We start from the raw sequence: 15,985 nt of genomic DNA, 5'->3' as shown, positions 1-15,985 counted from the left end.
GTGAAACAAATGAACTTGAGGCAATGAATGAAATGAAATGAACTAGAGACAAACAAATTAACTTATATTTTGCTGATACCCTTTGTGTAAACGTTGCTTATCTCCTAATATGTCTCGCTTCAGTCTTTTAAAAGAAATGGGTAGGTTCGCAAAATTGTAGCTGCCTGGGGAGAGTTCTTAGGCTAATAACCCTTTAATTCTGGGCTCACAGCTCTGCATTCATTTCTTTCCCTTGGTGTTGATGTTGGGACACTTACCTTTAAAATAAAATTTTGTTTTCCCCTGGTTTTATTAAAGCCATGATCAGTAAGCCTTTAACTCTGAAAAATGTCACAAAATTTGCTTGACTAATCGTCTAACTATTTTACGTTAGTTTACTCGATTACCTGTATAATTGATAGTGTTGCACTAAGAACCACCAATTCATTGGGTCACTAGGCCAGTTCATTGGGTCAGAGTACTGTTTGTGTTTCGCAAACCTCCCATGCGTGCAGCGGCTTTCAACATAGTCCTTCCATTACGTTAACTTTAGAACACGTTAGCTGGGTTTAATTTGTAACCTGTTGCACCATGTTGCATACTGTTCTATTTCTATACATAGAAAGTGGATGAAGTGCTTGTACAATATAGAATGAATAAATATATGCGTTTCAACAATAACCACTAGGTTGCCTTAAATTGTTAAGTCTGTTTTTCATAACATTGTGTAGTCTGTCTTGATGATTTGTTTCTTGAAGTCCTTTATTATCTTTGCCATTATTTAAAGAGCCAGCCAACTCAGTAGTTAATCACATATTGCTTCATAACATGTCCCTGGCCTGCACTACACTTGATGACAGACAAGGGCCATATTTGGCAGAGTGCACTTTTGAAATTTGACTCTGGTGATGCTTTATGGAGATCAATTTCCTAGATAAGTAATGGTAATTTCAAATTCACCTCAGACTAAACAGGTCAAAGGTGTTTGGTATTCATTGTAAAAAATTAGAAAAAGTGTTTTATCCATGGCCTCATTAAGCCATTCGTGTTCAGCAACTGAAGGAAAATGGCACAGATTGGTCTAAAGTGATGAAATTTTGCATACAGTGATATAAAGTGATGCCACTGTGTAACAGTACCTATTTGAATTTTTTGATTACATTGAATTTTAACACTCTTATTCACAAGCTACATTGTATTTTGTTTTCATCTGGTGTAGAATTACACCAGTAGGAATGTTTTCATTTATTAACACTGCTAATACCTTCATGCCTTCATTAGTGAACTTTCATTTTCTCTCTTATATCGAGCTTCTTGACTGCTCTTCTATTTCACTGCCCTATTAAAACCTTGCACCTCAAATGCACACAGTTTACAGTCCCTTGTGCTGGCTTAATAAGTCAAACTTTAATTTCAGATGATTTCAGTTGCAACAAGGCATACAGCTTTACAGAACAGCATGCAGTAATTGCTGTTTGTGTGTTTGTTTGTGTGTTAGGCAAAGATGCACAGGTGACAATATGGCACTGGAACAGGTCACAGGGCAAGATTTGGATGCTGAGCTCAATGAAGAAGAAGATTTGGAGGAAAAGGAGGACAGTGATGAGGATGATTGTGCTAGTAAGTGAATAAATTCTGATGTTAGCAAATTTGACCTTAGTTGTGATTTTCTGTATCATTGTGTTTGTTTAACCTTTTCCAAACCTCTCCTCTTTTCAGTCCAGTATTATTTGTAGTAAGTTTGCTGGTGATGAAATGTAAATCTTACGATAACTGGGGGCATCAAAGAGACATCTAGAACCAAACTTTGTTCTTGAAATTAGCTCACAAGATATCAACTACTTTTTTCTCAAGAAGCAAAAACACACTTTCTCTCAGTCTAGGTAAAAGGTTTTAATCAGTGTGCTTAGGTGCCTGAGATTTTTGCAAGGTATGCCTTTACGGCAAAACGCTGCTTGTTTTCATCTGTAGCTACAATGTAAATAGCCTGTGGGGATGTCACAAGAAATGATATAAGAGGAAAAGCAGCACAGCTCACATGTCTAGATACTTTCCTCATAGATGACACAGGCAACATTGTCAATGTGCAATAAAACAACCTTTAAAAAAAGTCATTGATCGTTGAAAACTAGGAGTGAAGGAGGTAACTCATCAAATTTATCCACAGAACAAGCTCAGACAGATCACTTTCAATTCACCATGACGATTATCAAGTTTTCTTATCCAGAAACACATATATTACTATTGATTTTTGTCTGAAATGACTGGCAGAACCCTAAGGGTTTTATAGGCCTTCAGAGAAGCAGGCTCTCTGATTGGTTGGGACTTCAGGAGCTAAACAGAAGGCCTTGCATGTTACTACCAACATAATTAGGTAGTGTCAAGGGAATCAACGAATCATGTTTTCAATGAGACCAATGAGTGGAACCAATTTTGTACATCAATATAGCCCCTATGGAACTCACTGACTGTGGCTAGAAGCTGTAGTCTGACAAAGTTTCAGATAGTTTTTAGAAAGACTTGCAGCAGCTCTACTTATTGGCTGTGAATGCAAGTAGTAGTGTAACCAAGTTTCAGTTGGTTTTTAGAAACAACAGCAGCAGCTAGGAGTAGCATGACTTTTCATTTTTAATAGTTGACAAGTCAAAAAAATAATGGACTCGTGCATTTGCTGATCGGGACTCCAAGTTAATTTTTTTTGTGTATGTCGCACTAAACAGTCTCTTAAATGGTCAGTAGTTCTCAAAACCTACCTAGTCTGGCTTACAAGCCTGTATTTCTGCACCGTCTTACACAGATTTCAGTGGAATCCAATTAATTTGGTGTAGTATTTCCACACTAATAAAGTACTTTAGGCTTTGTCTTTAGTCAGAAAACTGGTTCTGATCTCTTTTTATCCCTAATATATTTCAGCCACTGTCTTGCTGCCCACGGCACCAAATTGTGGATTTATTAGATGACTAGTTTACTAGTCTATGCAACTTCTGCAATAATTAGAATCCCAAAGGGTTGTTAGCAGAAATTAGCACTATCATAGAGGTGCTTTTTCCTTGTTTTTTGACATTTATGGCCCATTGCCAGTATACTACCTATGGCTTGGCTGTAAATTACTTTACTAGTTAAAGCGACACCTCATTGTAACCTCATTATCACTGTGTCACATGTGAGCAAACTATAGATTTAGATTTAGGTTGATGACTGCCTATACTCAGTTGTCTGTACAGGTGTGTGCATGTGAATGTGTGCACATGTGCTCCAGCCATGGATCGTGAATTGTTTGTTATCTTAGTTTTCCTTTCACAGTTTTATGCTGCTTTTCCTGGTACACAACTGTTACACAATAATATTACAGCATTTAAGTACTCCATGCAGAAGAATCCAGTGGTTCTATAAAAAAAGGACCGTCATGCCAATTTAATGCAATCCGTAACATGCAACATTTACATAACATGCCAAAACTCAGCCTTGTAAAATCATCTTAAAAATCATCTTTCAGAGAAATAACCTACTCCTTTTTAGAGGAGGTTACATCAGAAGCTTTAAATTAACTAGCCGAGCAATGACGCCACAGCGCTTGATTACTGTAATGAAGAGGAGCATGTAGCAGATGGATGTAGCAGATGATTTTCTATAATCTGAAATCACTGTAATCATTCTTCAGGAAACAGACAGATAGGGCCATTACAGGTGTACCCATTATCAGACAGGAAAACAACTAGATAATATTTTTTAGAACAAGTCACAATGCAAAAAATATGAAATATAGGAGCTATGAAAAATAGACCAAAGTGTACAAAGTGAGGTCCATAAAAACATGATTTGATATGTTTGGAGTGGAGGAACTTCAGTGGCCTGCACAAAGCCCTGACCTCAACCCCAGTGAGCACTTTTAGGTTTAAACAACATAGAAATGTACTGAACGTATTGTATTTTGCATCAGTTTACCAGACTTTTTAGCAACTATTACAGCTAGCCCCCCTACTGCAACAAAGTTTATGTTTCTTGCAGGTGCCTCACTCTCCTACTTGGCTCCAATACCAATTCCTAAACCATATTTTTTTATGTCTTTTTTTTTAAATACAAAAATGAATGAATTAAAGTTATGCAAGTTGGAAGTAAACTCTGCAGGAAAGTACATGTCCAACAGGAGGGCTGGTGACCACTGATCTAGTAGTAATAAGTCAAGGCAACTTCCCTGATAGTTGCAGAGACCAGAGTTTTAACAAGCATGCAAGCAAGCAGCTTTGAATTTCCCCAAATACTCAAAATGTTTGTCTCACTTGGTCTTCCTTGAGCCGTTAGTCAGGCTAAAGAACAAAACTCGTCTTTGCTCTTCTCCCCCTAACAAAACAGTCTATTGTACGTTCAAGTTTATAAAACAAGAACCCATACAAACGATACATTTTTCCTGCCTAAGAATTAGGGGTGGGGGGAAAGCTTGATTCTTAGATGCATCGCGATGCGGATGTGGACGATTCTGAATCGATTCACAAATGTCAAAAATCGATTTTCTAAATTTTAATTTGTAACGTAATGTTGACGGAACGTAAAAGGCGGAACTTGGAAGTGCGGAAGTGCAGCGCCCGGACAGTCTGTGGCGGCACATAACAAAAACACAACTGGATGAGCAAGAAAACCGGCACCCTCTGTATTAAAAGTTATGTTACGTGAAGATTTTACTGACATAACACCCCCCCCCCAACTCTCTTCAACAACACCAAAACTGAAAAATCACTGAATTAAACGGGTAGGATAGCTGTAACGTGATGTGTGGACATCCATTGCCACAGAATTTATGTCACAGTAACTGCTCATTTCATCGCAGATGAGTGGCAGCCTGCATCTCATGTGCTTCAACCAAGAGCAGTGAATGAAAGTCTTCCAGTTTACTTGCCGAACCACTTCCATTTGTTTTATTAATAAAAGATATTGGAAGTAAATTCATTATGTACTATTACAAATACTTTGCTTTAAAAGTACAAAGTTGTCACACAGTGACAAAAAGAAATGCTGTATAGAAAAAAAGATGCGTCAAGATGCATCGATAATCGTTTTATAATCACATCACAGCCCTCTGAATCGTAATTGAATCGAAACGTGAGGTGCCTAGAGATTCCCACCCCTACTAAGAATGTATTTTCACAAGCTAGGACCAGGTGGATCCAACCAATAACTGTTTATGCTTTTAGCCTTTTATGGCCAGGAACATTTCAGTGGAGTGAGCTACTGTCTCCTTCAGTTCTCACAGTACTTCAAAATGTTGGACATTATTGGATTAACACTCACTGTCCACTTTACTTTGAGGTCTATCTTGCTGGTGTACAGTAAAGAGACTGCTGTTGATGGATAATTTGTATTAGCCATCCTCTAGACCAGACATGTTAAACTAAATTCCTTATGAGCCACAGCTCTGCTGATATTAGTGTTTTATTTGCAAAACCTTAAAACACCTTAAAAGCCAAAAAAAAAACAAAAAAAAAAACTTAAGAGCAGGTTTTGTCTATATAATGGTTTGATTTTTTTTCTTTGTAAAACAAAAAGCCAATTACTTATTGTCTTGATTTTATTTATTATATCAAAATAACATCTTATTTTCTTAAAATAATGACCTATTATGTCAAAATATTCACAAACTTTCTCAAAGAGTAATAACTTGTTCTTTAGTTTTTAGTTGTTATTTTGACCTATCAGTCAAATTCTCAAGAAATTAAGTTAATATTTTAAGCAAATGATTTACAGTTTGATTCAGAATCAGATGATAAACATTTTGGGTGCACTTCTGTGCTATACATAGTACATATAAATGCACATTCTAATGGTAGTGCACTATTTTTCATGTACAAGTTAGTGCTGTAGGATGTGGATTGGACCACAGCCTTTTTCTCCTATCTGTCAGAAACAGGCTTCCATACAAAAAGCATGTCAGTCAATCACATGGTTATATGGCACTGCTCATATGCTAATTACGCTACGTATATATACCATGCATAAAACTAAAACTATAAAACCTCAAATATTAATAAACCTTAACAAACCTAAACCTTCATGTCTAAACATTATCTGTTATATGTGTTCATTTGCATGGAAGTTCTTTGTAGATAATCCACTTAATTTGCAGACCTTATCAAACTTTTTCATATGTAAACATTCTATGCCATGTATTATGATTATTATGATACTGATGATAGGAAATAGCAGTGAATAAAGGTGGAGTACACAACAAAAGAACAATAAGGCAAAACAGACAAGAGCTTCTTATGTAATGTACATTTGAACATTCTTTTCACCTTCCCACTATCACTGTCCCCTGTCACCACCGCTCTAAATGATTCACTCTGCTGTGAATCATTCTTCTTTGGCCTGCAGGCCTTTCCAAGCATCCGAGAATGATCCTTAGATTTGATCTTTAGATTTCATGTAAGGAGCTTAAGGGCTTCCCTGTTGCATATGGTAATACAGATCAGATAGCAGGCTGAATCTCTTATGCTTTCTCTGAATCTCTACCAAAATCTTTCTAAAAAGCCTGTTATGCCTCTCTTGTGCAAATGAACTACAGCTAGCCAGCATTAATGTTCAGAGCAGCTGCCAAGCACAGTGTGTGTTCCGTACACCTTTTATGACAGACCAAGTGTTTTATTTATTTATTTTTTTGCCTGATTTGTATTCTTCATATCTGTGCCAGAACAGTGGCCTTGTTTTGTTGGATTAGCGCTTAACATGATGGTTGAGAATAGCACTAAACGTGCAAGCAGGCACTTGTTGTGAGCTGAAAGACATCAGAAGTAGCATAAAGAACTCTAAAGCGTTTGAGGTCTGAAAAGTAATCTTAATACTCTTTGTGTATTACATAACATAGTTATGTTTCTACACTGTTGTTGCTTTCATATGTTCTTTGTATGGTCCTATTTTCCACTTTGTAATTACATAGTCTTTATGTTCATAGTCTTAGTCGTTAGCTTGTTTGCTTTGTTCCTTCCTGACATTTTCTCCCATTCTAACAGTGTACGTAATGCAACCAGTGGCTATGGATTTAAAGCAATGTCTATCTCCTAATTGGTGACTTAAAAATTGAAGTTAGAAATAGATTTAAAGGCTTGACTTAAAGAAAATATTTTTGTAAAAGTAGAATTACCTACCATTTACCAAATGCTCCTTTCCTCCTTAATGCAAAAATGTTATTGCTTTAGGACATTTTTTAAAAAAGATATGTGTATTTAAGAGTATTCATAGGCATAACATAAATGTTCATTAAGCACACTCAGACACATTAAGGAACATTTAGCTATCACAGCTAACATAGTGGAAAATTAACGCCTTGTGGGATTTATAGCTAAATTATGGCCCCACACTCTACAGCTAGAGGCTATGCTATGCCTATACACCGATCAGGCATAACATTATGACCACCTCCTTGTTTCTATGCTCATTGTCCATTTTATCAGCTCCACTTACTATATAGGTGCACTTTGTAGTTCTACAATTACAGTCTGTAGTCCATCTGTTTCTCTGCATACTTTATTAGCCCCCTTTTACCCTGTTCTTCAGTGGTCAGGACCCCCATGGACTCTCACAGAGCAGGTACTATTTGGGTGGAGGATCATTCTCAGCACTTCAGTAACACTGACGTGGTGGTTGCATGTTAGTGTGTGTTGTGCTGGTACGAGTGGATCAGACAGAGCAGTGCTGCTGGAGTTTTTAAACACCTCAGTGTCACTGCTGGACTGAGAAAAGTCCATTAACCCAAAATATCCAGTGAACAGCATCCTGTGGGCAGCGTCCTGTGACCACTGATGAAGGACTAGAGGATGATTAGCTCATACTGTACAAATAGAGATGAGCTGTCGTCTCTGGCTTCACATCTGCAGGGTGGACCAACAAGGTAGGTGCATCTAATAGAATGGATAGTGAGTGGACACAATGTTTAAAAACTCCAGCAACACTGCTGTGTTACTGAAGTGCTAAGAATGATCCACCATAATAATGTTATGCCTGATCGGTGTAGCTAGCTGTTAGAAATTTTGTATGTAGATTTAAATTGTCCGACAAAGTCACAAATGCAGAACTGAATGAATAGATCTGCAAAGAAGATTGTGACAATGTTGAGGCTGGCTTAGATGAGACAGGTGGTAACGAGAAGGTGTCATATGATATGTCACTTCTAGTGTGACTACACTGTTTTTGCAAAGTCACAGCTGTGGAATCTTTCCAGACCCACGACTGAAGAGTTTTTCCGGATGCATAGCTAAGGAGTTTTGTGGGTGTGCTGGCAGAGAAACCTTTCCCGGGCTCTTGGCTGAAGAGTTTTCCTGGGTGCGCTGGCAAAGAAACCTTTCCCAGAGGCTAAGACATTTTCCCAGGCTTCAGTCTGAAGAGTTTTCCAGGGCACACTGGCAGAGAGAGCTTTCCTTGCAGCTTAAGCAGTTTTCCCGAACTCACAGCTGTAGAATTTGTCCAGACCCATGGCCAAGGTGTTTTTCCGGGCACACAGCTGAGGGCTTTTTTCCTTTTTCATGGCTGAGGTGTTTTCCTGGGCTCGTGGCTGTAAGTGTTTCCCGAGGTCGCTTGCAGAGACACCTGACCCTGCCATTCAGGGTTTTTTCCAGCATGCAGCAGAGGAGTTTTCCCTGTCTTGTGCTTGAAGAGTCCCAGGCACACTGTCAGAGAGACCTTTCCCTGCAGTTTTCCAGGGCTTGCAGGTGAAGAGTTTGACCCCTGTCAGCTGGAAAACTGTGTGTGTGATGTATGTTTTGTCTGCTGTTGATTTGTGTGTTCTTATTAATGTTTTAAAGAGACCATGAGTTTACAAGTTAAATTCATTATTATTGTTATTAGCATTGTAGTTATATTCATGTGTAATGTTTAGGTCAGAAACTCATGCTTATGATAGGTTTGATAGCGTATGAGGTGGCAGCATGTTATTACAGTTGTTATAAATCTTTGTACTTTTTTTTTCCAAAGCCCAGTCAATCTGAGGGTACTGACAACTCTTATTGTCGGCTAGTGCACAAATATAGACCATGTCTGTGGCTCTGGAGTGTGTGTGTGTGCACATTTGCATGCTCACACACATGTATTTAGACCTCTCCAAATAAATCACGCTACCCACTGGACAGCCTCTGGGTTCTTTTGTTTTAAGGGGGACTCAGCGGTGTGCCAGCAGGACAGTCTGGAAGATGTGTCGCTGTGTGTGTTCTCTTTTGTTTTCCTCCACAGCTCATCCGTTAATCCTCTTTAATTTCCTCCCAGACTTGATCAACTGGCTTGCAGAGAGCTGCATACTGGCAGGGGGGGGTTGTAAATGGAAGTGATGTGGAGAGAGACAGAGAGAGAGAGAGAGAGAGGATAAGAGTGAGGATGAGAGATGAGAAAATGGATTTTTGTTGGGCTTTTTTTCCCCTGCTGGTCAGGTCCTGATGTGCCCGGTTTGTCAGCCTGACCCATTACACAAGCGTGTTATGAAAAAGACCCCCACCTCTCAGGCCATGATGGGCTTCCCGCAGAGCTTTGTGTGAGAAAAAGAGAAAGAGAGAGACATCTTAGGCTGTGTATGAAGGAGAGTCGTAGAACATTCCTCTTTGGGTGTTTTTCTCTTTCTCTTTCCCTTTGAGCCTGTTTACACCTTGCATTAACATGTGTTTTGTGTCCGGATTGAATCTTTGGCTGGATTCCATTTACACTTTTCACTAAAGATGAAGTCTGATTGTACTTTTCCTGCATAAAAAGCACTTCAGCACATAACGTTGTTTCCATTTTACTTTTGTTTGCTCTTTTCCCTGTAACAGGGAAGTCGATGAATTCAGCTTGGACGCTTTCTGCAGCCTGGAGTGCATGAAGGTTCTTGGTTTGGGGTTAACTTTAGCCTTAAGTGTCCTCCATTTTTAGTTTCTTTGTTTAAAATCTCAACCACTGGTCAGGGCTTGGCATTTCCGCACACATAATTATGTACGAATGACAAAAATACATTCCGTTTACACTTGTTCTAATCGTGGTTGAGATCCGTCTCTGACCACCTACAAATGGTGGTTTGGTTCGATCATGATCCCATCGTAATCCGAACACAGTGCATCTTGGGCACACGGTTCCGCTTTGCCAAGTCAAAACTTGGTAGATGCTGCGACAAACTGTGGAACGAACTACTAGATAAGTGTTTTCTGAAGTATTCCTGAGCCTTTGTGGTTATATTCTTTACAGAAGTGTGTTGGTTTTTGATACATCCATCTGAAGGATTGAAGGTTACAGACCTTCAGTGCTGGTTTTCAGCACCATAGTTGGCGAAATATCTAAAATCCTTGCAAATGGTTGTTGAGGAATGTTGTTCCTAAACAACATTTTTTTTGGTGGCAAGCCTCGACCTGTCCTCACCTAACCTTCCTGGATGCTCCTTGTTTACCCAAATCACCTGTTTAGGATGTTTGTTGAAAAACATGTTTTTGTTTTTTTTTACAACGTTTCTACTCTTAAGTTGACCCGTCCCGATGTTTTTGGAAAAGAATGAGGGTATATTTACAAAAAATAATGCTCAAAAGGTAAAACACTGAACATCTTGTCTTTGTACTTTGCACTGTCAAAGTGAATTTACGAATCACTTCTTTCTATTTTTATTTGCATTTTACCTTCTGTCCTAATTTTTTAACTGGATTTGTACTAAAAATATACACTTCTAAAACACCTTCCTCATTATTCTTTTATATAATGTTAAAATAAAAGAATTCAAAAACATATATATATATATATATATATATATATATATATATATATATATATATATATATATATATATATATATATATGCACATTCACTTCAGCTATGAAGTTGACACAAACTTTAATACAGCTTCTACTTAAAACATCAAAATACAGTGTTTTTTGGCTTGAGGGCAAGACAAAACAATATATAAAACTTTTTTGAAAAGTTTTTGAAAATGTTTTTATAACATTCCACTATTTTTAAATACAAATACATCAAAAATACACATTTAAAAGGAAAATAATTACAACACAAAAGTTGCAAGAGTAGTTATAATGCAAATAAAAACAAAGCAATGATGTCTAAATCTGCTTTGACCTGTATTTGAGGAAACAAAATGGTACAAGTCTTGTGAACTTAAATATATTGTCATTCTGAAATTGATGCCTGCAACAGGTTTAAAAAAAAAAGAAAAGTTGGGACAGGAGCAATTTAAGACTAGGAACATGAGAAAACTTAAACAGGTATTGCAGTCATGCTTGGATGTAAAAATAGCATCCAAGAAAAGCCTTGTCCTCTATGAGCAGGGATAGTTTGAGGCTTTTCACTTCACCAAAAATGCATCAGCCATGGATTGCAAGGATTTTGGATATTTCACCCTCTGAAGTGCATATCATCATCAAAAGATTCAGGGAGTTCGGAGAAATCTCCAAATGAATGCCCATGGCGTTCAACGTTCGTTCCTCAGATAGCACCGAGTTAAAACTGTCAGGTTCTGTGATGAATATCACGCATGAGCTTGGGAATATTTTCAAAAACCACTGTCAGTAAACATTGTCCGTCGCTGCATGTCCGTCACACATGCAAGTTAAGAATGTACTGTGCGCAGAGGAAGTGACATGTAAGCAACATCCAGAAACGCTGCTGACTTCTCTGGACTCAAACTCATCTGAAAAGGTCTGATGCACAGCTGTGGTCTGAGAAGTCAAACTTGCGGATCGTTTATGGAAATAGTGAACGTTGTGTTCTCTGGGCCAAAGAAGAGAAGAACCATTCGGATTGTTACCATCGTAAAGGTCAAAAGCCAAAGTCTGTCGTGGTTTGCAGTGTATTTGTGATTGCAGACCTGCGAAAGTACTTTTAACGCTGAATACATTTTGGAGCAACATATGCTGCCACCTTTTTCAGGGTTAGGGTTAGGGTTAGATTTTTTTTTTAGGTTCTTTATGGATTTGAAAGCTGTACAGTAAACAAGTGAGACAGGAAAAATACTGATGCCTTTGAGCTTTAGTGTTGGCGAAGACTTTTAAGAGTACCTTAGACAGCAAGGAAGACAAACGAATGGATCCTCTAATAAATCAAACCTCACCTCTCACTCGAAGCCCAGATAACCAAACTGAATCTCTCTTATTTTGGCACTTTTTTGAGAAGAACCAAGGGTAAAAGAAGTAAAAGAGGACAAGGACAACCAGCAACAAGACAAGGATGGATACAATCAAAGGAATTATGAACCAGCCATTCAGAAGCCTGAAGACTCCAACAGTTGACAGAACATTCTGAAGGAACACTACCCCTACGGTCACCAGGAATCAGAAACAACTTGATGGCACTTAATAATAAAAAAAAATATTGCTGCAATGAATTTGTTACGATTATGTTCCCTAACTAAAGGTTCTGAAGATATACCCTTTAGGGTACCACCACAGTGACTGCTTAGTGCCATTTTTTTCCAGGAGTGTATGTGAAAATAAACTTGTTAAATAAATGATTCTGAGACTAAGGAGTGCTGACCTTCAGGGCGTCATTAGAGGGTCTGTTTCCCTGCTTTGTGAGCAAGCGAGCTGTCCCTTAGGACTTTCATTTGTTAAATTGGGCTCAAAGGTTACAACACTTTGAAAGAGAGAGTCATGATACTGATTATATTTACCAGACTTTAGAAAAGTATTAAATTGGGACTGATTTAATAAAATGTAACAACTCTGCATTTTAGTCTGTCACATCTGAGAGCTGAGCTGTTCAGCAGGGCGTACTAGTTTTGTCATCTCCCAGTCGTGAGAAACTACAGCTCTGCAGGGTTTCCGTGTTTTTCCCTGTCCAGACAAGTCCGTCATGAGCCAAATCAGAGGTGTTTGAGCAAAGAATACAATGCAGTGGATCAGAAGGTCTTCAGCTAAAACCCTCAATTTGGACCACTTTATAGCTTTCTGACAAACATCCATACGTCCAGCGCTCTCTTCCCCTCTCTCTCTTTCTCTCTCTTTGAAAGAGTTCTTACAAGCATCTGAGTCTGTGCCAACTTTTTATTCCCGACTGTTCCCACCCTCTCCATCTTTTGTCTTTCCTCTCATTTTACCTTTCTTGCTTTCCTTCTCTCTCTCTTGTTCTTCCGTATTCTCTCTCTCTCTTTCTCTCACCCTCGTGATGGGTCTCGGAGCTGCGTCACCGGACCACCCATTGGGTCTTTGTCATGCTGTCACCATAACAACACCTACACACACACACACACACTGCCTCTACACACACACACAAACACAGGACATGTGTTTATCTACTCCTACTTTCTTCCTCCTCCACATCTCCTGTCTTCTCTTGCTGCCTTTTTCACCACCTTCCTCATTTCACTTCTTTGTCTCCTTTTATTTTTTAACCAGTCACAATGAAACCTGCACCTGCTCACCACTTTCTTTCGACTGTGTACCTGTTCTCCATTTCTTCCTCACTGCTACATTTCTCTTCCGCACATTTCAGCCTCCCTTAATTTGTTGCCAATGTGTCAATCATGTTGCATATCTGGCAAGTTTCATTTTCTAACTATCCCAGTTTGGCAGAAGATTGGCCCTCCTGTAATGTTAGTTAGTAAGTGTCATAATGCAGATGGATGCAAGGGATATGACCTTTCAGTGAGCTATCTGTGTTGACTTGGGGTGATGGGACTCCCTGGGACTTTTGGTCAGTCAAATCCCTTATTAATTACATTCTAGGCATTTTGGAATTGAGAGCTGACACAAAGCTTTAGGTCAGAAGCATACTTTGCACCAGTATGCAGATGCTTTGCGCTATGCGCACAAATATGGCATAAAACAAGACGTTATGGCTTTCCTGACATTGTACTGGCTTCTGTTCAGACCGTTCTGTTCTGTTTCAACTCTGGCTTGTGTTTACACTTAGCCCCTTCCTGTTTAATTACATTAAGTTCCCATGTAGAAGTTAATGTGAGCGGTCTGTGTCTTAATTTTTAGAATCATAAATTGAGAAAATTATTGTGTGGTATCAGCTCTTAAAATTTCACATTTGTCTGCAGAATTTCTGAATTTCCGCTAATTTTAGTGCAAAATTTTGCTCGCTTTAGAATACTAGAAAAAATAGTGTGCCATAACTTTTCCACAGGCCACATTTTATGATGTCTTTTTCAATATGTTAACTTTAGCAAATAAACAGTTTTGCATACGACTGTAAGTTGAGTTAGCAATCATTGCAGCGCAGTGCTATAATGAGGTGAGGGATGACAATATACACATATAACTATCAGACCACTGACTCACATCCTCTCCCTGCTCTCTCATTGTGGACGAACTTAATGCAAATGCACTGAGTGGTGACCAGTCACATTGTTGATATGTAGCACGGTAATCAATTGTGTCACACCCACAGTAACACTGAGAGAATTAACAGTGTCACACACTCTGAGTGGGAGATAAAAAAACTCTTATCACGATAGATGCTTATTTTTAAGTTTAAAAGGCAATGTTTGGCTGCTTTTGGGAACTGGCCTATAACTCTGCATAGGCTTTCTCATCTCAATCTCAAACTTCAAAGTTTACAGTTCACTGTAATGAAAATACTTTCACTTAAACAGTGCAAGGCTACTGCAGATTTTTAAAATGTAAAAATACCAACCCCACTTATAAACAAACACACATGGGTCTTTACTACACTCAAAGTTCAGAATATTTTTAATACTATTTTTTATTTTTAACAGTTGCAGTCCTGAAATCAAGGGGTGCTGCAGCTCCCTCAGCACCCACTTTCCGCATCCCGTATTGTAAACGGTTAACAACTCTTACAAGTACACAAGCAAGGACTGATTTACTAAATATGTGCGGTACTCTTCCTCTAGTCCTCCAGGAGAGGCCCATGGAACTTCTGCATGTATGGCTCTACGTTTTGCTGTCCATGTACAGTTAGATCACTTGAGACAGATGTTATTACATGATATGAACAGAGGCTAAGTGACCACATCAGTCATTAGAGTGAACATACTTGTGCCCTAAAACGACTCGTATGTGCACATTCAGATCAATAAATGTGATGTAAATGAACCACGTGCAACATGAACACCTATATCAAATGAATTAACCAGGAGCCCAAGCCTTCGCTGCAAAGATAATTTGCTCTGAACCGCTCTCAGTTGTTCATTATTAGAGTGAGACCAATGTGCTAACAGATCAGTTCCATAGTAGTTTTTCATGAGAACAAGTATGAATGGATCAGACACAGCAGTGCTGCTGGACTTCTGAAACACTGTGTCTACTCACTGTCCACTCTATTAGACAAACCTACCTTGCTGGTCCACCTTGTAGATGTAAAGTCAGAAACAATTGCTCACCTATTGTCTGATCCACTCGTACCAGCGCAACGCACACTAACACTTTAATGCCACTTAGGTCAGCTTTTCTTAAATAATAAGATTTCAAGTTTACAACAGACATTCAAGTGGCACATTCTTTACTTTGTATGCAGTTTTACAGTGAATCGGCCTGTTACGTCTTTGCTTAGTTGTTTACCCTAGGCCTAATTAAACAATTTTTTTACTTTATATTTTTTATTTCATATACATGCAGTTTGAAACAACAAGCATTTTATTTGACATCATATATGTGCAGTTTGTAATTACAGACATATTTGCATTAGTGAGATCCTGCTGGTGTGGGTTTCTTCCCTTTCCGTTCTGCACACAATAGCAACATAGTGCAAGTAGCCCTCTTGTGGAGAATATGCTTTCTAAAGCTTTGTAATGACCTGCAGACATCCTGTTTATTACTCAAATTGCGAACTAATCATTAAGCCAGTTCATCAAGAACGTTCCTTTTTTTTTTTTTCATTGTATTCATTTTTCCAATTAATTATTATTATTAATCAAGGAATCATGACAGGCCTAATTTGTATTGCATGTGAAAATAGTTCTTGTGCCTTGGAGAGCTTTGACCTGCTGGTTTTAAAATTGCCTTTTTGATTTATCCTTCATCAGAATCAGTAAATATACTGGTGTGCAAGTAGCTGGTTCAAAAGAAGTGGGTTAAGTGTGATTACACAAGCAGC

General features: G+C 38.5%; 1 protein-coding gene across 5 annotated transcripts in view; it reads left to right on the top strand.

Annotated features, from left to right (window-relative positions):
* LOC118813367 (helicase ARIP4-like) overlaps positions 1-15,985 on the top strand; it is an 89,660-nt gene that overhangs the window by 23,451 nt on the left and 50,224 nt on the right. For all 5 annotated transcript variants that reach the window (XM_036578659.1, XM_036578658.1, XM_036578661.1 and 2 more), the window contains one exon: positions 1,478-1,599. In XM_036578659.1, the coding sequence (XP_036434552.1) occupies positions 1,500-1,599 (100 nt within the window). In that variant the 5' untranslated portion in view covers positions 1,478-1,499. The remainder of the gene's footprint in view (positions 1-1,477; positions 1,600-15,985) is intronic.

This window comes from Colossoma macropomum, unplaced genomic scaffold (assembly GCF_904425465.1).
Source record: "Colossoma macropomum unplaced genomic scaffold, Colossoma_macropomum, whole genome shotgun sequence".
Taxonomy (NCBI): Eukaryota; Metazoa; Chordata; class Actinopteri; order Characiformes; family Serrasalmidae; genus Colossoma; species Colossoma macropomum.
This window is presented reverse-complemented; position numbering and strand designations above follow the sequence as displayed.